General features: G+C 46.1%; 1 protein-coding gene across 1 annotated transcript in view; it reads left to right on the forward strand.

Annotated features, from left to right (window-relative positions):
* Positions 1-3,304: 3,304 nt before the first annotated feature.
* LOC101581090 (dynein heavy chain domain-containing protein 1) overlaps positions 3,305-24,532 on the forward strand; it is a 41,698-nt gene continuing 20,470 nt past the window's right edge. The window contains 9 exon segments of the mRNA XM_023702146.1: positions 3,305-3,379; positions 3,620-4,436; positions 8,204-8,377; positions 11,374-11,577; positions 11,655-11,765; positions 14,136-14,292; positions 18,459-18,713; positions 18,809-18,946; positions 19,071-19,122. Coding sequence (XP_023557914.1) covers positions 3,310-3,379; positions 3,620-4,436; positions 8,204-8,377; positions 11,374-11,577; positions 11,655-11,765; positions 14,136-14,292; positions 18,459-18,713; positions 18,809-18,946; positions 19,071-19,122 — 1,978 coding nt within the window. The 5' untranslated portion in view covers positions 3,305-3,309.

Genomic DNA, 24,532 nt, shown 5'->3' on the forward strand with positions numbered 1-24,532 from the left:
TGCTCATGAAGATTATAATGCATCATGGTTGTTTTGGGGTTTTTTGTATGGGGGATCAAACTCATGGTCTGACACTTAACAAGCAAGCACTCATGCCACTGAGCTATCTCCTTGGCCCACATTCATGTTTTTTCTCTATGAATAGTTTCTGATCCCCTACTCATGGTGTCTCACCTTAGGCACTGGGGATAGAGCAGAGAAAAGAATTTCTGCTGGTATGGAGCTTACATTTCTAGTCAGGACAAATATCCAGTAGGCATATAAGTATGTGGTGTCTATACAAGTTGGTAATTGGTACTGTGGAAAAAATAATTTAGGGCAAAAAGCATAAAGCATCAAGAAGAGTGTTGCCATCGTCTATTGGATGGCTAGGGAAGACCCCACTAATGAGGTGGTGTTTGAGCAGGGACTTGGGATGAGGAAGTTAGCCTTCAGGACGCAAGGAGAAAAGGATGTTCACCGCTCCTGCTCCAGTAGTAGTGAAAGCCACTGGTTATCCCAGTGTCTACTTCCCCCTTTCTTTACTAATAAAACCTTGAATTTTACCTGGGCACATAATGTCTAAAACTAAATATTAGATTTGGTGGCATTAGTTACAGCGAGGTGTGGGCATGTGACTGAGCGGTGTGGGAAGTTTCCCGACTGTGCCCCTAACGCAAAGGGCATGGCTTCTCTTTTCTCCCATCTCACTAGGCAGGGTGGACCCCAGCAGAATTAGTGGTGAACCCTCGGGGAATTTGAAGCTAAGAACTGCTTTGGAGAAGGTAGGACAACCTGCCCACTGCAGGCAGCCCTGGGGTACTTGACCAGTTAGGTGAGAGAGGAAAAATAAACCTCTATCATGTTTAAGCTGCTTTGAGTCTTTTTATTACAGCATATCCTGGTAAGCAGAATCTTAGTCCCTGAGATACCCTGCCCCTGGTGTATATAATATACTCACCCCTTGGGACAAGGAGTGTGTACTTTTGTGATAATGTCACATTTTATGGCACAGTTTTGACTGTATATATTATCTGCGTGGGCCTGACTTAAGCCATTTAAGGCAGGAGTGTTCTGTGGCTGGCTGCAGAGGACATGAGAACAGTGTGAAGTGTGAGAAGGATTTGAGTGTGATTTCTGGCTTGAAGATTGAGGGACATGGGACAAGGACGGCAGGTAACAAATGGACAGAGTTGCTCACGGCAGATAACCGAGAAAGGACAAGAGGCCTCAGTCAATCCCAAAACTGCAGCAATCTGAGACCCACCAAGAAGACTGAGCTCAGAAGTGGATTTTTTTCCCCCTCTCAGTTGAGAAAATTCTCTCAGATGAGAATTCAACACACTTAATGCTGATTTCTGTAATCTGTATCGTACTCACCACAGAGAATCCAACCAAGTCACGCTGGACATCTGATCGATGGAACTGGTGATAATTTTACTCATGTTATTAGGCTGCTTAGTTTGTAAGAATGTGCTACACAGCCACAGAAATCTTGTATTTTAGTGAGGCCCCTCCCGGGGCCCAACCACAGGCACAGAAGCCCCACAGTCTGTTGTCTACCAGCTGGACAACCAGGAAAGCCAGTGTGCACTTCAGTTCCAGTCCAAAGCTGGGAGAATCAAAGGTTCCAGTATCCATGGGCAGAAGATGGATGCCTGCACTCAGAAAGATAACCAAGTCATCCCTGCCTTTCTATTCAGATGGCCAGATAATGAAAGGAGCAGCTTGCATACAGGGAAGAGCATAGTTAGGAGTCTAGTTTTGGACATTTTAAGTTTTAAAGTTTGAGCCCAGCCCATTGGTATACACTTGTAATCCTAGTGCTTGGGAGGCTGAGACAGGAGGCTGCTAGCAAGTCAGAGGCCAGTCTGGGCTACATAGTCTAAGGCCAGCCTCAACTATGTAGCAAGAGACTATCTAAAAAAAATAAAAGTTTGAGGGCTGGCAAGATAGCTCAGCAGACTAAAGCGCTTGCTTAGGCAAGCTCAGGGACCACAGTTCCATCCCTGGCACAACGTGCCACACCAGCCCCACCTGAGGGCAGGCTGAGCCATCCACAGTTGGGGTGCAGAGGTGCTTGCCTGTAATCCTAGCTCTGGGGAGGCTGAAAGCAGGAGGATCACTGAGCTGTGTAGAAAGACCCTGTAACAACCAAGTACATAAATAAAAGTTTGAGATTCTTTTAAGCTATCCAAGTGGTGAATAGCCAGTTTGATATAAAATCTGGATTTCCAAGTACACGCAGGGCTGTATTTCTTCTTTCTTCATTCTTTCTTTGAACATCAGTCAGCTGAATTTACTTTTTGAGACAGGGTCTGTCTTATGAAGCCCAGCCCTGCCTCTAATTTGCAGTGATCCTCCTGTCTCAGCCTCTAGAGTGCTGGGATTACAGATCAATGACACTCCACTCAGCTCAGCTGGATTTTTAAAAATCCACCATTGGATCTCTAGCCCCCATTTAGAGATGGAGCAGGTTGAAGAAGATTTTGTCTTATTGTATTAGGACTTCCTTTTGGGAGATGGGGTGGGGCCCAAGGCAGTGTTGCAGGGGGTAGGGGGGAGTGGAGTCCAGAGGGCAAACCTCTTTGGGATCTGGCACTAGCTTAGACAGTGAATGGATCCACAGTCAAGAATGGCCCTTTTAGGGGCAGGGAAGATGGCTCAGTAGGATAAGCGCTTGACTGGCAAACGCAAGGATCTGAGTTCAATCCCGGGAAGAATGGCCTTCCCAGACCCAGTCTGGAGATGCTGGCCTCTTCCGGCCCCGCCCAGTGCGACCATCCCCCCTCCGCTGCTGTCTCGACTCCACACCCAGGCTCGGGACCTCCAGGGCCTTAACGGTTCTAAACAGCTGGCAGCCCTGCAGCTACTGGCCTCCGCCTAGGATCTGCTCGCCTTGGCTCCCCTGGATCTGTGTTGTCCCTGCCCCCAGGAAGGCGGCCTCCTGCGGGCTACCACAGAGCGTCTTCCTCTTGTAGCCCACTCCTTTGCCCCTTCTCCAGGTTCCATCAAGTCCTGGCCGCCGGGTCATGGCTCCCACTCCATTGGTTTGCCCACCCCTGTCATGGGCTTCTCAGCCTGTGGGCCAAGACGTCAGGAGACTGGGGCTTTGCTGCCTCAACTGAAAGCTCATTCCTTCCCTTCCTTCCCCTCGGGTGCTCGCCAGCCTCCCCTCTGAAGCTTCCTTGCTGTGAGCAAGGTTCTCAGGGTGAGCCCCGGGTGGGCGATCACTTCCGGGCCGGCCTCTGTGTGGGGGTGGCTGTGACTGGGGGAGCCCGCCTGGGACCTGAGTCTGAGTGCACCCACTTCCTCAGCAGGCACTGCCCAATGAAGCGTCGTCGGCAGCGGCAGAGCTGGCTGTCTTCCCGTCCCTTGCCTGCCATACCCCTTGGGCCAGGTGAGGGAACTGGCAGGAGGGAAAGAACTCCTTCCGGCTCAGGGAGGGCTCCACCTGGGACATGCCGGCTTCTCAGTCCTTGGGGAAGTGCGTAGTGTAGGCTGAAGGAAAGGCACTGTGCCCACCTGCATCTGCAGCTCCATCCCCTTTCAGGCTGGGGGTCCTTTCTTCCAACCTCATGAACTCTGGCAAGAACCTGAGGGCCCTTTTCCTGTCTCTCTCCTGGTCTGGGCCATGCAGGTGAAACCCAGAAGCAGAGAGCCTGGAACTGGCAGTTGGCGCCTGAACTGTGGGCAAGATCTCTTCGACAGCAGTTGAATGTCCAGCTCCTCTCGGCCCTGGAAGAGAGGAGGGCAGGTTTGTCTCTTGATGCAGTATCATCAGAAAACCTCGAGTCGTGGCACTCTGTACGTAGCCTGGATAGCACAGGGCCTGGACCTTGGACCTGCCAGACGAGACAGAGGAAATTCCTGACCGCAGAGACTGACTCAGAGCAGCCCACGGTGCTGAAGCTTCTGATTGCTGAGCTCCAAGCCTTGTTCTCCGCTGTGCTGCAGGACCACAGCCCTGCAGCGTGGCGGTACCTGCATGCAGTGCTGGGTCTCCTGCCTCCATACCGTGAGTTGCTAGTTGGTCACCTTGATCTGCTGCCCTTCTTGGAGCAGCTGTACTGCTGGGCTCCCTGGGTCAAAGCCCAACTCCACCTGGACCTGCTCGGTGCCATGGCCCAGGCCTTTCCCCCAGACAGCTCTTTGTTCCACGGTGCCTCCCACGTTGACTGCCATGCCCAGAAGAAGCAACTCCACCGAGGGCCCCCATACCCAGCCTGCCCTTTTGTGCAGGCCCAGCGGGGTGGGCAGCAAGTAACACAGGAACTGGCCACATGGATGCGACCATTGACATTGGCTGAGCTACAGCACTGCCTGGGCATTGTTGGTGCTGAGGTGGCCCTAGAAGAGACCCAGTGGTTGGGTGGCCTCAGTCTCCTGCCCTTGGCACTGGCTACAGACATCCCTGTGCAGTATGAAGAGGAATCTGTTGGAAGCACAGAAACTGAGTGAGTTTCTGGGGCTCTGGGCAGAGGAGAAAAACGTCAGGTTAGGGTGTCTCTAGGGCCTCTTGATGTTTACAGCCACCTCACTGTTGATATTAAGGATTAGCCTGACCCCAAGGTGAGCTGGGATGAGGCTGCTCAATAAATCTGCTGTTAATCCCCATTAGGGAAATGCAGAGATTGAAGTCAAAAGTCACCACTCAGGAAATCAAAGCTCCAAAAACCTTCTTGACTTTGCAGCCTTCAGGTTTCCTTCTTAGATGGCCAGAAGCCTCTATTTCTCATTTACTCATAGTCATTGAGCTTCACCTCTGAGCTTATCATACGCTGGGTCTTAGGTGCTTGGTGTCTTGGGGCCTTAGAATAACTAAGGAGTGCTCGCCACTGTGGGTCTTCGTAAGCTCCAAGACAGAGTACTGTGGCAGCGCTAGGGTGGGATTTCAGCCTGCCCCATTGAAGACTGCTATCCCGCCTTCCCAGTGTGGGCTTTGTTACCCCTGGAGTAAGGATTCCACTGAAATTCTGGCTGTCTGTGCTCTTTAGGATTTCAGAATGCCTACAGAGACCTCCTCTTTTGAAAGTTCTTTAGTGTTACTCTTTGAAGTTCTCCCTGACCTCTAGATTGATTTTCTAGCTGTTTTCTAGTTGGTCTATGCAACATTGGCTGTACAGGGGAAAAGATTAGTTTCACCTTTAGTCAAGCTTGGCTTCCTTGGTTTTTCCTCAAGTCTCAAAGCTCTGATGGTGGGTGATAGACAGGCTCCTGGAAGATAGCCAACAAGTTATGCCTTCTGCAGTCCCAGCAACCTTCTCCTTTTTCAAAGAGCTGCCCTGTTCCCTGAGTATAAGTGTCCCCCACCAAAACATACACACACACACACACACACACACACACCTTAACTGAAACAGCAATCACATGAGATGTTGGGAAGGGGTCAAGTTCTCCTCCCTCTCTTTGAACCTGGCAGTAAACCTCTGCAGTCTAGCTAATAAAGCTTAGTTTACATGAAGTTTTCCTGGCCTGGCTTCCCAAGCATTCATTGAATAACACCTGCTGGATGCTGGGGATAATATGATAAGGCAGAGCCAAGCCTTTGCCATGCAGGCTTACAGTTAAGAAGATAGCTGTAGATACCTTAACACAAATAAAATCTAGTTACAAATTGTAGTAAGTATTGTAGTACAAAAGAATACCATGTCTCCTGGTTGCACTTCTGGGAAGGAAGGGAGATAGAGAAGGTGGGAAGGAGGAGAGGGAGAAGCAGAGGGAGAGAAACCAGACAGTAGGGGAGAGCATGTCCCTGTGCAGCTGTATTAGTTTAGCAAAATACCTTGAGATTAAGAGGCAACACTTAGTAATGTTCATTGCTACTAAGGCAAGTAAAAATCTGAAAATTACAGCATTTAGCAACAAAAGAAAGTTTGGTGCTGGCAGTTTCAGTGAAGTTCATGGGAGGAAACTAGATTATGAGTGGAAGATGAGATGGATCGCTCTCTTTTTTTTTTTTTTTTTTTTTTTTTTTTTATTGAGGAACTGGGGATTGAGCTCAGGCCCTTGGGCTTGCCAGGCTAGCGCTTATTCTACTGTGCTATCTAGCCACCCTGTATCTCTCATTTTGCTATTCCTTTATGAAGCTTGACTTGAAAGAATAGTAGGAAAGCAGGTTGAAATAATTTTGGTGTCTGGATAAGATTCTTTTTAAAAGTAGATGTTTATAACCCTTAAAACAGTCCTAGAGAAATACGTACCTAATAAATATTTGTAGGCTAAATTAGCAGTCTAAGGTAAGAAGAGAAAATTTAAAATATACCACGGAGAAGGGGTGAGGTTTCCAGAGCACAGAGCAGCTAGCCTCGCAGAGAACACTTTTATCTCTCAAACTGGCAGACACAGGTAAGTATGTGGCAAGGCAACTGAAGTGGAGTTAGTTCTTGGCCGACAACAGCAATTTATCCAGGCAAGAAAGAAAGCAAAGGAAGGTGCGATTAGGGCTTGGCAGGGCCAGGCATAGGGTTAAGGTACAGTTTAAAGGAACTTGAGAACTTGTACTAAAATATCAAAACAAAATGAGGGCTGGCCACATAGCTCAGTGGATTAAAGCACCTGCAAGCAAGTGCAGGGGCCTGGGGGTTTGATCCCCAGGCCTTCCATGTGGGCTCCACTGCTGGGGTGTGCTGAGATGGCGACTGAGACTAGGCATGGTGGCGCACACCTGTAATCTCAGCTCTTGGGAGGCTGTAAAGAGCCAGATCACTATGAGTCTGATCTAGTAGTGAGACCCTGAACACTCTATAGACCCTTCCCTAAAATACAAAAAAAAAAAAAAAGTCTATAATCAAGAGATTTATAGAGGAGCCAGTATCCTTGAGTCTATGAGCTTCTGAATCTACTATATCATATGAAGCTCTAACTGCTGAGGAAATGAATGATAGCATTTATCTTATTTAAGACTTTCTGATCCAATGTCATAGTCATACACTATATTGATGATTTGATCTCTAGAATAGGATTGGATTGTAACGTCTGGGGTGGCTTATTCCATTGATCAAAGTTTGAGTCAGCTAATGATATTAGTATACTTTAAGGCTAAGTTAAATCATTTCCAGGTTTTCATTGGTGTTTTTCTTTGTTTTCTCTTATGAGATCATCCCAACCAGAATTACTAATGAGTTCTTCATGATTAATTTTCTTGGCAATTTTGCTGACCAGTATTATGAAGAACAAGAAGATGAGACTAATGAGGGATAGAAGGGGATATGAGAAAATAAAAACATATCCCTTGTTCCTGGATAGGCAGAACCAGTTTAGCCAAAATGGCTATACTTTCAAAACTATTTACAGATTTAACACAATCCCAATCAAAATACCAATAGCATTTTTTCTTTTTTATTGCAGTAATGGGGACTGAACTCAGGACCCTGTGCTTTCCAGGCAAGCACTTATTCTACTGAGCTATCTCCCAAGCCCCAATAGCATTCTTTACAGATTTAGAGAACACAGTAGTGAAATTCGTAAGAACCAGAAAAGAACTAAAATATTAAAAACAATTCTGGGCAACAAGGTAGGAGGCCTGAACAATCCAGAAAAAATATTTTTTATCCAGGGTAAGAAGATGAGGAAGCTTCAGGGGACTGAGGGGTGCATCCCGAAATTGAGACTCAAAATGAAAAGACTTGGAAGCTAGAATTGTTTTTTCTTTTTCCTTTTTTTTTTTTTCTTTGCAGAACCAGGGATTAAACTCAGTCCCCTGAGTTCTACTGACCCATCTCCCAGCCCCAGAAGCTAGAGTTTAAATGATGATGATAGGAAAGGGAAAAAATGATGATGGAAGTAAGAGTAATTATTGTAGTGGGATGGAGCTCACGAAGGGCCAGGAACCGGAAGTAAAGATAGGAGGTCAGATGTAGAAGGTTAGGAAGGCTAACAGAGGACAGGCCAGTGAACTTATAGGACGAAGAGTTGAAAACAAATTCTTCCTATTCTCTATACATAGTATTGGGCAGTATGACTTCACAGTAATCAGTCAACCAGGATTATTCATTTGTCAGAAAGGGAGAAGTTGCTCGTGCCCCGTGTGAACATAGTTACTGGACAAGTGCCGTCTGCTCACTATGTCTCCACACATAGGTAGTGGGCAGGCCCTGACAGTATTTGTCTTCCCCTCAGACACCAGAGCTGGCTCCTCCTTCCATGGCCCACACTGGCAAGGCCCACCTCCAGGTCCCTGACCTCCTCCTCTGCCTTTTCTCTCCTGACCTTTTGCGTACAGGTCTCAGTTTGGCTATGAAGTTCCTGGGGAGAAGTCCTTCCAAGAGAGAAGTAGCAGCGCCTCATCTGAGACTTTCTTCACGGGTAGCGAGGTGTTGACCCTTATGGATAGAGAGAAGAACCTGAAGAAGATCCACTTCCTCTATCTCAATGTGGCTCCCAGTCGGTACTTCAGGTGCGAGCCTGCATCCGGGCCTCTTCTGTGCTTCCCACTCCTGATTTCTTTCCTCCAACACAGTCTGCCTCCTTCTCTTTCTCCCCATGCCCATTCTTCTCCTTGTACCCAGCCTCCTTCTCTCCACCACCTACCTCCTTTATCCAACCCTTCTCTGGTAGCTTTTGTCTTAGTCACTCCATTCTCAGCTTTTGCTCTTTCTGCTTTATTCTGTTGTAGAGTGAGGGAAACACTTGATCACAGCCTCTGCAGCAAATTTAACAATAATCTCCTCCATCTCCAGTGCAACAATCAATTGTTTAAATCTTTACAGCATCTGGGAAGCTTTGTTTTTTCTGAGGCGTCCTGTTCCTTAGACTGAATCAAAATCTGCTTTCTTTTAATGTGTACCTCCTGGCCCTAAGTTTATCCTGGGGCTACACAAACAGGACCCCTTCTTCCACGCCATTTGAGGCATGACTTTCTCTGCATGATATCCAAATTGTATTTTTTAAAACGTTTAAATTTAAAAATGTTTTATCTATTCATTTATCTTATGGTATAGGAATTCAACCCAGAGCCTACACATGGTAAGTGCTTTACCACTGAGCTGCATCCCCAGCTGATCTTTAAAACTTTTGTCACATAATAGTTATACATACATATGGGATACAGTGTGACGTATGTAGTGTATAATGATCAAATCAGAATATAGACATGTCTGTCACTTTAGGCACTTATTGTTTTGGAATAGAGAACATTTGGAATGTTTTGTATTAGCTATTTGGAAATATTCAATTAGCTTATTAAGTCTGTAGCATGGTGACAGAATGGGGGCCCACATCAGTGCCCCAGATATGACAGCCCTATCGTAAAGATCACCAGGTCTGTATGTTCAAGAACTGGCCCTTTCCGGAGGGCTGCACCTGCACCCTGCAGCGGCTGATGGCCGAGACCGGCTTCATTACCGACCGGCCAAGAGCAAGCCCGAGTTGGCACGGTGTATCTGCTGCTTCAAGGAGCTGGGAGGCTGGCGGCCAGCTGGCAACCCCACAGAGCAGCATAAAAAGCATTTGCGAAGCTGTGTTCCTTTCTGTCAAGAAACAGTTTGAAGAATGAACTCTCAGCGAATTTTTAAAACTGGACAAAGAGAAAGCTAAGAATGCAATTGCAAAGGAAACCAACACCAAGCAGAAAGAGTTTGAAGAAAGTCGGCTGCACCATCGAGCAGCTGCTGCCTTACAGTGAGCCCTTGCCCTGGTCACTGAGCCTGGACTGGCAGGTCGTGTCCAAGGCATGCTCCTCAGTGTCCCCAACCTTTCTGTCCCTTCAGCCAGGAGAATACCTGAATCTTGAAATTGAGTATTTAAGCTGATTTTTCATTTTTCTCTTGAAAGTAGTGCCAGTGGCTCTTTGGTCTGAGTGATTCATGCTACCAATCAGTGTCTACATCTTTTTCTTTGGTAACCTTTGCTGTTAAATCCTGGCATTTATAAGGGCTAGGGGCCGGGGAGATTGCTCAGTAGAATAAGTGCTTGCCTGGCAAGCGCGAGGACCTAAATTCAATCCCTGGTTCCATAAGATAAATGAATAAATAAATAAATAAAATAAGGGCCAGCCAGACATCTCAATGGACTAAAACACCTGCTTCGGCAGAGTGCAGCGGTTGGGGTTAGATCTTGGTGTGCTGTGATGGCCCCGCCCCCCGGGGTGTGCTGAGATGGCAATTGAGACTGGGTGTGGTGGTTTGCGCTGTAATCCTGGCGCTTGGGAGGCTGAAAACAGGAGCATCACCGTGAGTCTAATCTACATAGTGAAACACTGTACACCGTGTAGACCCTCTCCTAAATTAAAAAAAAAAAATCCTGGAACTTAGCAGGTGAGGGGTGGTGAGGGGTGGGTGAGAGAGAAGCCTCTCCCTCCGACTGCACCTGCTTGTGGGAAGGAGGGCCAGTGCCAGTACAAGGGGTTTCTGGTCCCTGTGTCTCCAGTGCTCTGAAAAGCAGTTGGTATGCATCGGGCTGTCAGTAATTCGCCTGCCTTTTTCATGTGTGCTTTCTGACAGAAGGCAATGGAATAAATTAACTTTTTTAAAAATTGCTGTTAAGCACAGTTTTCCCAGTGTGCTGCACAACATCAGGAGCTACTCGCCCTCTCCGCTGTACCTCTGTGCCAACTAATCATCCCCCTCCATCCTTCTTTCTCCCCACACCTCCCAGGCTCTGACAACCACTTTTGGGACATGTTTTCCACATTTTAGCATGTCTGAATTTGTGCTGCCTCTTACAAAGGGATGGAATATCACATTGGAAGCATTTTTTCATCTCGGCATTTCATAAAATAATGCCGTAGCTTAGAACTGATAGTGTCTTAAACTTCATGAGGTGTGAGACGTCTGCGTCTGAACAGGGAACTTCTTGGAACAGAGAGTACTGTTTTCTTCATCTGTCTTTGGCTTTGATTTCTTTTTAATAATAGTTGCTCCATCATTTTCTTTTTTTCAAATTTTTTAGGGAAGGGTCTGCAGGGTGTTCAGGGTCTCATTCCTAGGTCGGTCTCATAGTGATCCGCCTGTTTACAGCCTCCCAAGTGCTGGGATTACGGGCGCACATCACCACAAGGAGTGTGATGTATGCAATGTATAATGATAAAATCAGAATATAGACATGTCTGTCACTTTAGGCACTTATTGTTTTGGAATAGAGAATATTTGCGCCACCACACCCAGTCTCAATTGCCCTCTCAGTCTGCCCCAGGGGCGGGCTGGCATGGCAGGCCCTAGGATCGAAACCCCAACCCCTGCACCTGATTGTAGGCACTTTAATCCGCTGAACTATTTGGCCCACTCCATCATTTTCGTTTAAAAATCATTCCGCTCTTTTCCACCTTCCTATTTTCTTCTGCCTTCCTTTTTAATCTCCTCAAGCCTTCTCTCATCTCCTTGAAGTCTGCGCAGGCTCCTTCAGCTTCTACTAAGATGATGTTTTTGGGGTTTTTTTGTTTTTTTTTTCCTAAAGGCCCTACAGCCTGGTCGTGGTGCCACCCAAAAGGGTGAATGCTGAGCACTACATCTTCTCTCCCTTTGGGATCCTGCATGTTCACCCCGAGGAGGGCAGTGAGGCCATGACGCTGGGCGCCTGGCACCACCAGTCTGTTCTCTGGCAGCAGCTACAGCTCATCCCATTCTTTAAGCACTGCCTTGTACGCAAGGCCTGGACCAGGTAGGTGGCGACGGGGCCGGGACTCGGGGGAGATGGACGGCGGCAAGGGCGTATTGTCATTGCCCTCCGATCTGCAGCTGGAGAAAGACCACGAGGCAGCAGGGGCTGTGTCGGCTCCGGACCCGCCTAGGGGATCATCTGCTCTCGGCTGTGCCCCACTTTGGAGCTGGGCTTCTCCACATTAACAGGTAGGGTTTTAATACAACTCCAATGTTGTTAAAGACTGTTTTCATGAATGGTAGTATATCATTGTAGAGAAACTGCAAAGCAGAAAAGCACAACGAAAATTATCTACTCCTACCACCTTTAAATAACCACTGTGGGGCCAGGGAGATAGCTTAGTAGAATAAGCACTTGCCTAGCAAGCACAAGGTCCTGAGTTCAATCCCAGTACCACACACACACACACAAAAAAAACAAAAAAAAAAAAAAAAAAAACCACTGTGAACATTTCGTTGTGTACCCGTCTAGCTTTTCTTCCTATTACATATAGAAAATGTGATCATATGTTACATATTGTTACATAATTTGCTTTTTTCTCTGAATCATATTTTTTGAACTTATTACCATGTAATTAGATGTCCTTGTACATAATCTTATCTCTGATATTACACATTTATTAAGGATCGAGTCTGGAGCTTAGATCCAGTCTTCTCCTTGTTCTCCCCGCGCTATTATGTGTACTCCTTGGGGGAGGGGTGGAGAGGGGAAGGCTGCTACTTTCAGTGCTCCCTTCCCTTCCCTTCAGGATGCTTCTGCTGTTCCCAGGTGTATGATAGGAGTTCCAAACTCAAATCTTTGTGGGGCCTAACCAGGAGGTATGCAGTGGTCAGATGTAGGGAATGCAATGCTTAGATTTAAGACATTGGGATAAAGGGGGATTCCAATCTAGAGGTTATATCTAAATAGGATAATGACTTCCCAGCTACGACTAATTATTGCCATTTGGGAACATAGGTCCAATGTGATCAACCAAATTATTTTTTAAGATTTCTTGGAAGCCTACATTCTGGGGTAAAATTCTTAATTTTAACTCTTTGGCTCAGATTTTAATTAAAACAGTGTGCTGACTCTTAGTGGTATTCACTGGAAATCTTTTCGGTCTGAATTTGACCCTCTAGTATAAGTTTGCAGCCTCTGCTCTAGGCAGATTTTATTCTCCATTCTTATCTAGTCACTGTAGTGTAAGTAAATGCATAAGAGCTTGGGAGGGTGGACAGATCTGAATTTAGATTCTGAACATTAGCATCAACCTTACTCTTTGAGCTTCAGTTTCCTGACCTTAAAGCTGGGGTAAAGATTTCTGCTAGAAAAGTTGCAATGAAAATTAGATGTGATTATGGATATATAATACCAGTAGGCACTGCATAAATGACATCCATTATGATCATCAGACAGTTGTACTGTCTGCTTGTTGGTGGGGGTCTTTATAATATTTTTAAAGGTTTTTTTGGGGTGTGTGTGTGTGTGTGCAGGGCCTCACTATGCAGCTTGGACTCAGTGATCCTCCTGATTTCTGTCTCCCTAGTGCTGGGATTATAGGCATGCACCACCACGCCAGGATTCCATTGCCAGCTCAGCATGCCTGCAGGCGGGTCTGGTGCAGCATGCAGTGCCAGGGATTGAACCCTGGCCCCTGTGCTTACCTAAGCAAGAGCTTAGTCCACTGAGCTATATCGCTGGCCCTTATAATATTTTTGAAACGATGTTTAGTGATCTGGAGTTCTTTGAGGAGGAGGGGGATAGTGGAAAACGAGAGCTGGCTTCCTCAGAAATGTTGACCTCTAGAACAGTTACACTATCAGCACTTTAATCCTAAAACCCATTTGTCTCTATATGTTTAGGAACTTCAGGTTTTCTTATTCCAAGAAAAAAGCCTCTTCTTCTCCTCTTCTGTGTTGGACTGTTGATGCTACTTGGCACTTTCTCCTGGCAGAGAGGTCACTAGATGTGTTATGCTAGTCTCTGTATTTCATGGTTGTAACAAAGTACCTGAGAGATGTGAAAGGAAGAAAGATTGATTTTTGTCTTGTGGGTTTAGTCTGTGGTTGCTTTGGGTTGGTGGCAAGGCATGACATCATGGTGGGGAGTGCATGGTGGAACACAGCTGCCACGGTATGGTGGCAGGAAAGGAGGGGGGTATACCTTCAGCAGCACACCTCAGGTATCCTGCTCCCTCCATAATACATCCTATGATAGTTTCCACTGCTACACAATCATGTCAGGGCCCAAATGGTCCACTTGTCTCCCAGAGGCCCCACTTCTGAACACTGCTGCGTTGGGGACCAGGCCCTCAACACAGTAGCTTTCCCTGGACCTTAATACTCAAGGTAAGCATCAGTACAGACCTTCAGTCTTTTCCAAATAGTTCCCAGCCAGTAACTTTCTGGGTTTTAACTTTTCCAAAGAACACTCAAGAGTAAGCTGTCACTGTTGTTCTCTAGGAATATTACAGTCATTTCCTCGGTCAGGCGCAAATTGGGCTGGGAAGAGGTCAAAGATGTCCAAGGAGGGAGGACTGGGATGCCGGCTCTAACCAGTTCACTTCTTGATCCCAGGCTTCTTCAGGAGCTGCACTCTGTGTCCTGGCTGCCCCAGGAGGCGGATCGGTGCTATAAGCTACTAGATCTGAAGAAGGCTCTATTGAAGGAGAACAGGAAGGCTCTGCAGTTATTCCATCGCTGCTTGTACCTCTGCACATCTGTTCTGCAACTGGTAAGGAACTCCAGTTTACTGTGGATCTTCCTTCCGCCTGGGCTCCCCACAGTTGCATCCGCCTCTTAGTTAAGTTTCTCCTGGGATCCCCTGTGTGACCTGGTCCCTGAACCTGGATCGCACCTCTTGTGTTGCCCAGCAACAGCAGTCTCTGCACTGGGATAGATGGGTGATTAACAGATAAAGAGAGACTAGGACTTGAACTGTCCCTAAGGGTCAGCCCTGGCCTAGGAACAGAGAGAAGAAGGAAAATATCACTGTCTGTTTTGTTGGTTGTTTGTTCTAACATTAGGGAATTAGGGACATTAGCTACTTTAAGAAATGGAACCCTGATCTGTCATGCTACTGAGATTTTCCTTTAACCTTTGGTGGTTTACTATAGCTCACAGATGCATGCAATGGTGAAGTCCTTCCTGGTTGAGCCTATTTTGTTGTGTTTGTTTGTTTTGTATGTATTTGGTACTCTTACCACGTGGCTCAAGCTCTTAATGATCTTCCTGTTTTCAGCCTCCCCAGCCCTGGGATTACAGGCTTGTGCCACCATGCCTGGACTCAGTGGTCTGGTTGGCTCAGCATACCCAGAAGCAGACCAGCATGGCATGTGGTTCTGGGAATCAAACTCTGGTCCAAGCAGTTGCTTGTTCTGCTGAGCTATCTTGCTGGCCTGTTGAAGTATTAACCCCCATCCGGGGGTCTGGAAGATCCTATTGTACACTTCTGGTTTTTGTTTTTGTTTTTCTTTTTTGTGGTTCTGGGGAATCAAACCCAAGGCCTGGTGTATGCAAGGCAAGAGCTCTACCACTGTACCACATCCCCAGCCCTGCACCTCCCTCTTGCCTATTATTTATTGTAGCTCATTGTCAGGTGTTTAGTGTTAGTAGGCAAGACCTTTGGAAAGGCAATAGGGCCCACAGGTGGGGGCAAGTATAAAGGGGCTGGTTCAGTCTCCTTTTGCCATTTTGATCTTCCACCTTTCACAGTGTAAGAACGCAACTTTCCTCCTGCCTAGAGGATACAGCAAGAAAACTTTACCAGACCTCAGACTTCCCAGCTGCCAGAATTATAACAAAATAAGTTTCTGTTCTTCGCAAATCACCCAGGCTTAGGTGTTCTGTTAAAGCTGCACAAATGGGCTACAACAGCTGGCAAGAGAAGTAGGGGATAGTCTTGTGGGAGGCTTGTTGGTATTATATATGGTATTTAAAAATATCATTGTTAGCTGAGTGTAGTAGTACATACCGATAATTCTGGTACTTGTGGGGCTGAAGCAGGGGGATCACTACAACTTCGGTGCCAGTCTGGGTTACATAGTGAGTTCAAGGCCAGTCTGAACTACGTAGTGAAATTATTAAAAAAAAATTTTTTTTTCAAATGTTTAAAAACTAAATTTAACTTTTTAGCCTGGGGTAGTGCATGCCTGTAATTCTAGCACTTACAGAGGCTAAGGCAGGAAAGATCACAAATCAGATCCCATCCTGGATAGCTCAGTGACTTAGGAATCCTCTGTCTCAGAGTTTTAAAAATTCTAGGGAATATAGCTGAGAGTAAAAGGTCCTAGGTTCAATCCCTGTACCAAAATGATGACGATGATAGGAGAAAAAGAGATGAAAAGGAGAAGAGGGAGAGGAGGGACAGGAGGGAGAGGGCGATGGGGACGCTGTGGGTGAGCATGTGTGCATTCCCGTGTGGACAAGGAGCAGGGTGGGGGAGTAGACCCTGCTCTTGGGCCCCACCTGTTGTCCTTTTCCTTCAGCCCCACACCCATCTGGCGGTGGTGAGCATTTATCTTTGCATCCGGGGATTGAACTCAGGCCCTTGTGCTTGCCAGGGAAGCGCTTATTCTACTGAGCCATCTCCCCGGCCCTATGCAATTCTTTTCATTCATTTCCATAATTCCAAACATTTAGGCCTGGGGGTAGTGGGGACAGCAGGAAGGGAACATGGCAGGGACTAGTACCAGTAGAGTAGGAGGAAGACAGAAGCTGAAGAAGCCGGAATAACCTTGAGTTAAGGTGCAGAGCCTGGGAGGAAGTGACGTTTGTCCTTGATAATTGCTTGTGTGCCAGTGGGGGAAGTGAAGGCCTGAATGACTCTTTTTTGAGACAGGGTCTCACTATGCAGCTCAGGGTGGCCTTGAACTTAGTATGTAGCCTAGGCTGGCCTTGAACTCATAGTGATCCTCCTGCCTCAGCCTCCTCAGTGCTGGGATTACAGGCTGAATGACATAAAGAACCAGAGTTTCTGGGTATAGCTAATGTGGAATTAATTTTTTTTTTTTTGTATTTTAGGGAAGGGTCTACAGGGTGTTCAGGGTCTCACTACTAGACTGGACTGAGTGATCCACCTGTTTACAGCCTCCCAAGTGCTGGGATTACACCACGCCCAGTCTCAATCGCCATCTCAGTGCTCCCCGGGGGCGGGGCCAGCACAGCAGGCCTGGGGGCCCCTGTGCCTGCTTGCAGGCACTTTAATCCTCTAGGATATTTGGCCAGTCCTAATGTGGGATTAAATTCACTGGCCAGGGGACTGGAGAGATGGCTCAGTGGAATAAGCGCTTCCCTGGCAAGCGCAAGGGCCTGAGTTTAATCCCTGGTTGGGGGGCGGGGAGGAGGGGGGGATTCACTGGCCAGCTTCCCAGCTTAAATGAACTTCAAAAGTTGGAATTTAGTAACTGTTATTTCTGGAGGCTTAGAAGTTTTAACAGATAAATGCCTAGGTCTTACCTACCTGAATCTGAGTGAAAACAAAACCAAAGATCTCAGACAGTAAAAGCAATTTGAAAAGGCTTGGTTTGTTTAGATCACAAACCTAGAAGATTACCGAGAAAGTATTTTTGAAGTGCTGCGGCAAACCACATGTTTAGGTGAATGTGATAAAGTAGGTAACAAAGCACTAGACTCAGCTGAAGGGGAAGAGGAGAACGAGGGGGAGAGGGCTGGCGAAGCAGGCTCAGAGGTGAGAGGGGTGAGCCTCGGCCTCGCATACTTAACGCAAGAAGAAATTCAAGATGAAGGTGGTCATGGTGACTATGTTGAAGGAGAAGAGGAGGCGAAAGAAGGTCTTCAGGCAAGAAGATGGTTGGGGGCTGTGAGTGGAAGCAGTAGGGTGCGCTGTGAGGGTGTGCTGGAATGGGGAAGAGGGCACTTCATCACCTCTGGATGCGTGTCCCTGTGTGATGCGCCTTGCTTGGGGCTCAGCCGGGCCTCACAAAGCTGGGTTTGAGTGCATGCATAGCAGAAATACAACCACAGACACCAGTTCAGTTCTAGGCACAAGGAGCAGGAGCGCGGTGACGTAGAGGGTCCATCTGGTCCGGCATAGCTTCCTGGTGTCTTCCGTCTGTTCCTCCACAGGACAAGTCCCGAGACTTGGCAACTATCAGCAGCATTTGTAGGCTGAAAAATCTCCTGGACCTGAAAATACCTCAGAAGGCTCTTTATCCTAACCTCAATCAAAAGTCTATGCCCATGCTCAATTAGCTCAGCGGATTAAAGCACCTGCTTAGGCAGACTCAGGGGCTGAGGGTTCGATCCCAGGTGTGCTGTGCCCTGGATCCGGGCCTGCGGTGCTGGCCTCACCCCTGGGGCACGCTGAGACTGACTGAGATGTTGTGGTGGCACGTGCCTGTAATCCCAGCACTTGGGAAACTGAAAATGGGAGAATCACTACAAGTCTGATCTGTGTAGTGAGACCCTGTAGATCCTGTACTAAATACATAAAAACAACAACAACCAAAACCTCACATTTAGAAACAGTTACTACCAGAGCATACAGCAGCATTTTCCTACCAGCAGGCCACCACTCCCAGGCCTAGCGCTTGAAGTCCATTTCCTGTGACTGTTGCTAAACCTTACTCATCCAGTCCTTTTCTTGGTTTTTTCTGTGTATTTTGAAGTGCTTTATTTACATATGCAAAAATTTTCTACTTGAGTTCCACCTTAAGGGCTTTCAGTGGGCAGCCTGACCTATCAACATCAGTATAGCATTTGTGTCCTCTTAATATGCATCTTCCAGTCTGCATCTTCCCTGGTTATTTAGAAAAGTCGAGGGCTAATCTCTACTAAAAAGGAACCTGCCAGGTGCGCATCCAGGCTCCAGCCCTGAAGCACAGAGACCTTTGCTCACCGTCCCCGTCTCCAGGGAGCCTCTGTTCTCTGCACTGACAGGTTCACGAGGACACATACCACATGCAGCAGGGCCTGCAGGAGCGAGTGCAGAACTGCAACAGGATCCGGGCAGGCCAGGGCTCCATCTCCCTGCTGAAGGAGCAGCGGTGGCAGCTGGAGCAGAAGCTGAAGCAGGCAGAGACCTGGTTGCGGCAGTTGGGGAAGTTTGCCCGCCTGGTCAACTACATGATTTGTCAGAACGTGGTTACGATCCTGGAAGACCAAATAACCTCTTTTGTGGCCAACATCCTGCAAGTGAGATGTGGGAGGAGGTAGGAAGGCAGTCAGGCCAGATGCGGGTTCTGCAGACCGACCTCTAACCCTGCGCCCTCCGGACCCTCCTTTCACAGGCTCAGAGGCAAACACCCTTTCTTTCATCACATCTGGTCTGTGGTGACCGTTGCCAGCTCTCTCCTGTGCCCAGTATTGAAAATATGAGCCAGGTTCTGTCCGAAGGCCTACGTTCCATTAAGGCTTCTGCTCTGAAGGTTGGTATTCTGGATTTGCTGGGAACTCCCGGTTTCTGTCGCAGTGTACTCAGAAGCCCTCAACCTGCTTTAGATCTCTCACTGTTTCTCCATTTCTGCCCCCTCTCCATCTCCTGGCATAAAGCTGATACAGTCTGTTGACCTGAAGATCTCGAGGGATTCCCTGCGTCTGGAAGGTACCTAAGGATACCCTGGTGGGGGGTGGGAAAGCCGGGGGCGCATGCAGGTGGGAATGACGTGAGAAGTGGTCGGGGCCCCCAGCGTGGTTACAGTGGGGCCGCTGTACCCGGGCACTGCGCATGTGTGTTGCGTGGGAAGAGTCCGGAGTGTCTCTGCTCACCAGCTCATGTGCGGGTGGTAAGGGGTGTGAGCACACTGTCCTTCCCCCGATGTGGCCAGAACTCCACGAGGTTCTTCACCACTGTCATAGTTGCATTTTATTTACTATTAGAACAGGTTGTTAAGTTAATTTGTACATATTGAGAAGCTCTGCTCCCTCAACCTTTGCTGTATTTCATGCAGCTCTTTCTCCTTTCCCCATGCAGTACAGTAGTTTATTCGTATTATCGACCACTTGTTATCGATACCAGTGAGGAAACACGTTTTTATATTTTCTTTGTTTAGAGTACTAACACAGTCTCAAAATCATTAGGTGCATTCCTCTAAAATGTAGATGCTTTTTAATTTTCATTGAAAGGAGTCTGTGTTTGTTTGTTGGTTGGGTCAAATTTTTTTGAAAAATCAATTTAGGTTAATTGGTAGAGACCATTGATATTTGCCTTACCTAGTGCGGTGGAAGGGGCAAAGGCCCTGGAATCACAGACATTAGTTTGTGAATCTCCATAGGTGGAAGTAACAAAAATATCTGAGTTTGAAGATTAGAAGGGGGAATGTGTCGGGGCAGTCTCAGCACATGGTCGTACTTGCTGCAGATCAGATCTTACCACTGTTGCTAAGACCTAGATAAATCAGAGGATTCACAGCATTTTCCCATTACTTACTGTAATGCCTTTCTTTGAATTTTTTTTTTTTTTTTTTTTTTTTTTTGCGGAACCGGGGATTGAACTCAGGGCCTTGGGCTTCCCAGGGAAGCGCTTATTCCACTGAGCCATCTCCCCGGCCCCTAAAATTATCTTTGTATTTTGTATTGGTTTTTTTTTTTTTTTTTTTTTTTTTTTTTGCGGAACCGGGGATTGAACTCAGGGCCTTGGGCTTCCCAGGGAAGCGCTTATTCCACTGAGCCATCTCCCCGGCCCCTAAAATTATCTTTGTATTTTGTATTGGTTTTTTTTTTTTTTTCTTTATTTACCAGAACCGGGGGTTGAACTCAGGCCCTTGAGCTTGCCAGGGAAGCGTTTATTCTACTGAGCCATCTCCCCAGCCCCCTGAATTATTTTTTAAAATCTTGAATTTTTATTCTAAATTATAATGACAGTGAAAATGTGTTAGGCTTTCCTTCTACTTTGATTTTTTTTTTCTTGTATCTTGCTTTCAAATAGTTGAGAAATAAGAGAGAAAAAAAAAGCGCAACAGTGTGACAAAATGTTAATTGTTGAATCTAAGTGGGCAGAGAAGAGAGTTCATAGTACCGTTGGAACCTGGAACCGGGGATTGAACTCAGGCCCTTGCACTTGCCAGGGAAGCACTTATTCCACTGAGCCATCTCCCTGGCCCCTATAGTACCGTTTTTTAAACTTCCCTATAAAATTAAAAAAAAAAAAATCTGGAAAATCACATTGAGAAAATTAAACAAATGCAGTGGGGGAATCAGAACCAGAATTCTGATTTAAGATTTTCCCTAAATTCTTTAAGAAAAAATGGAATAATTTTCAATAGGGTCAATATGCAGTAGATGAAACTCTACCAGCAGTCTTTAAGAAACATGCATCGGGCTGGGCATTGTGGTGCACACCTGTAATCCTAGCACTCAGGAGGCTGAGGCAGGAGGATTGCCTCTAGTTTGAGGCCAGCCTGGGCTACATAGTGAGTTCAAGGTCAGCCTGAACTACATAGCTAGACCATGTCTCAAAACCAAAAAATTACTTCCTTAACATTCTTACATCAATTATGGCATGATAATATCCTACCAAGATCAGAGTCTCTTTTTGATATTTGTGATGTCTGTTACACTGAAAAGAGACAAAGAGTTGCCTCATTTTATTATAAAATCTTTTGATACCCCTGTTGGTTGGGATGATGCTGAAGTGTAGTTTAGCTACACAATGCCAATAATAAAAACTGGGCCAGGCATGGTGCCACAGTCTTGTAATGCCAGCACTTGGGAGGCTGGGGCAGGAAGATCTCTGTAAGGGTGAGGCCTGCTGGGGCTATGGAGTGAATTCAAGACCAACCTGGACTACCATAGCGAAACAAAGAGCAGCAACAACAGAAGAAATGGAAGCTGTGATTACTGCTTGGGGGGGGGGGTTGTTTTGATTGGAGGGAGTGTTTAGTTTTTGGTTTTGTTTTTACTTTGCCAGACAGCTATACATGTCCAGAAGGGGAGTATAAAAGGAAGCACAGGGTGGCAGTTAGTGGATTTTAGAAGAAAAGGAAGGAAAAGGTGTTTGTTTTGTTTTGTGGTTTGTTCCATGAAAAGAGATTATACCTGGCCTCAATGAGAATCTTTGGAGAGATCATATTTATACTTGTATAAGTGTGATTGATAAGCTTGTCTCTGTTTGAAATGTCTGAGTCACTCAAGGAAATCTACAGTCAAGACCTATATTATTTATTCCCCTCGAAGCTGAATTGATAATAAAAATGCATCCCATGTCAACTTACATGTGTTATACCAGTGCGTATATATTTTAAATTGAAGTCGCAAGTCCTTCACAAAATGCAAACAACTTATGTCTTTGACTTAATTTATATCCAGTGTTCTATAATAAGCAAAATTTATATCACCCTTGCTTAGGAATGAAGTTACTTGCCAGGTATGGTGGTGTATGCCTGTAATCCCAGCATTCAGGAGGCTGAGGCAGGAGGATCAGTGCAAGTTTGAGGCCAGCCTGGACTACATAGTGAACCCAAGGCTAGCTGCACTGCATAGTGAGAGCCTGTCTCAAAAAGACAAAAAATAAAAACAATGAGGTTACTAGAGATTTCTCTCTTCGTGTGTGTGTGTGTGTGTGTGTGTGTGTGTGTGTGTCTGTGTGTGTGTGTGTCTCGGGGGGATGATACTCCTTTATCCTTAGCAAATGAAAAATAGACTAGCTTTCCTTCCCATTGCTTGAAATCACACTTGAATCAACTTTGGGTAGCATTTTGTTGCCTAAACAATCTCCTGGGTCTTGGCATTTTGAAATCACTGTTCTTCAACATTGTGTTATACTTTGGAGCTCACAAAATATAAAACGCTACTAAATTCAAAGGCAGCAAAAAAGAAGCAGTACCAGCCTTCCCAGAAATCCAAGGCAGACAGGAAGAGCGCCCCTGTCTCTCACGTCAATGCTTATCCTTTTATTTTTAGTTCTCTCCATTGCAAATTTCCAGTTCCTCTGAATGCCCAGACCAGCCATCCTGGCTTCCAGTAGGTTTTCCTTTTGTTTTGTGTTCTTGAGACAGGTAGTTCAGGCTGCCTTCACAGTAGTGGCAACCCTCCTGTCTCAGCCTCCAGCGTGCTGGGATTAGAGGTGTTCGTTAGCATACCCTACTAAATTTCTCCATGTTGACAATAATTTGTGCCTTTTGAATGTAAGTGTTGTTAAATATGAAAGTATTGGTTTGTATTTTTTTTCTTTTGAACACTTTAAATATATTCTGTTCAGGCCTTATGAATTGCTATTTAAAAAGCCTAATGATCACCTAATTTTTAGTTCTTTTACAAAAATCACTTGCTCTTTTTGCTTAATTTTCTTCTTTGAAATCCAAAACCTTTCTTTCTTTCTTTCTTTCTTTCTTTCTTTCTTTCTTTCTTTCTTTCTTTCTTTCATTCATGTTTTTAGTACAGGGTCTACAGGATCTCACTGCACAGATTGGATTTGTAGTGATCCTCCTGTTTGCAGCCTCCCAAACGCTGGGATTACGGGCGGTCCACGCTCAGTCTCAGTATGGGCGCCCCGGGGGCGGGGCCGGCACGGTACTCTGGGGATTGAAGCCCGGCCAATGAGTCTGCCTAAGCAGCCTGCCTGAAATCGAATAATTTTAGGAAAATGGGCCCTGATATAGAACATTCTTGAGCAAGACTCTCAGGTTTCATTTTGGTTTTGTTTCAAAATATAGTTTTAAGCTTTTTTTTTTTAAGTTTGAGATTTTTAAAAAATATAAAATAGCTTTACTGAGAGGTAATTCACTCACACGAAGTATACATCCCAGGGGTTTTTAGTGTGTTTACAGAACTGCACGTGTACCACCATAGTGAATTTTAGAACATTTTCAGTGATACCCCCAGAAGAGCTCCAAACCTTTGGTAGTCATTCCTTGTCTTTCTCTCTTTTATTGCTCATATTAGAAAAAATTAGCTTTTTTTTAACTTCAGAATATATTTCCAATATTTTGGTTTCCTTCTGGGATTTTTTATTTGTTCTGTATTTTTAAAGGATGGCTAGCCCTCTGAGATTTCCAGGTGTCCATTTGCTTCATGTGCTTTCACCGGGCTTTTTGCTTTCTCTCCTGCCTCTTTGGTGCCCAGCTTCTATTCTCCTCCCATCAGTTCCTCCCCATGTTTTGTTCTGCCCGAAAACCTAGCTGTTTGGCTTGAAGAGTTCACAGAGCATGGATTTCTTCAGCTTCTATAAGCTGGAGCAGGTAAACCCTTCCAGATTTTCCTGCTGCTCGTGGCTTGCCCCCGCTCCCCAGAAAATGCTTGGTGACTGTTTTTGTTTTTTGTTTTTTGTTTTTGTTTTTGTTTTTCTATTTTCACGTTCACGCAGTACCTCATTGATCTTCTCTACGTCCTTTCTTACAACTGCTGAGAGCAGCGGGACCTGAGGCTGTGGGCAGCTTGTCCCTCCTTGTGTGTGCGTTAGGATTTCTGGGAATCCCTTGCCCCGTTTGTTAACAATGTTAACTGTGGTAGCTGGTTTTACTGTCTAATTGCTCTGTCATTTTTATGTGAGGATTTGGTTGCCTGTCATCATCTTCTAGGAATTATTCTGGTTTAGCTTGGTTTGGTTTGTGAGACAGGGTCTTGCTATGTAGTTCAGACTGAACTCAAATTCACTATAATCCTTCTGCCTTTGCCTCCCAAGTGCTGAGATTATAGGCATGCACCACTATGCCTGACCAGAATGCTATTCTTTTTTTAAATTTATTATTATTTTTTAATATATTTCGTTATTACAGGGTCTCACTGCGCAACTCGGACATGTGGTGATCCTCCTGTTTTCATCCTCTTCAGCACTGGGGTTACAGGTGTATGCCACCACGCTGGACTCTGGCTGGCTCAGCCTAACCTGGGGGCAGGGCTGGCATGGCATGTTTGGCCAAAAATCCAACCGTGGTCCCTGCACTTGCCTAAGCTTGCCTAGGCAGGCACTTTAGATCACTGAGCTATCTCGCCAGCCTAGCTTGCTGTTCTTATATATGGACTAGAAACTGTAAGGTATTGGAGACAAAAGCCAAAGTACAAGAAAAATTAGAAGG

Source organism: Octodon degus, unplaced genomic scaffold (assembly GCF_000260255.1).
Source record: "Octodon degus isolate 3935 unplaced genomic scaffold, OctDeg1.0 scaffold00146, whole genome shotgun sequence".
NCBI classification, from domain to species: domain Eukaryota; kingdom Metazoa; phylum Chordata; class Mammalia; order Rodentia; family Octodontidae; genus Octodon; species Octodon degus.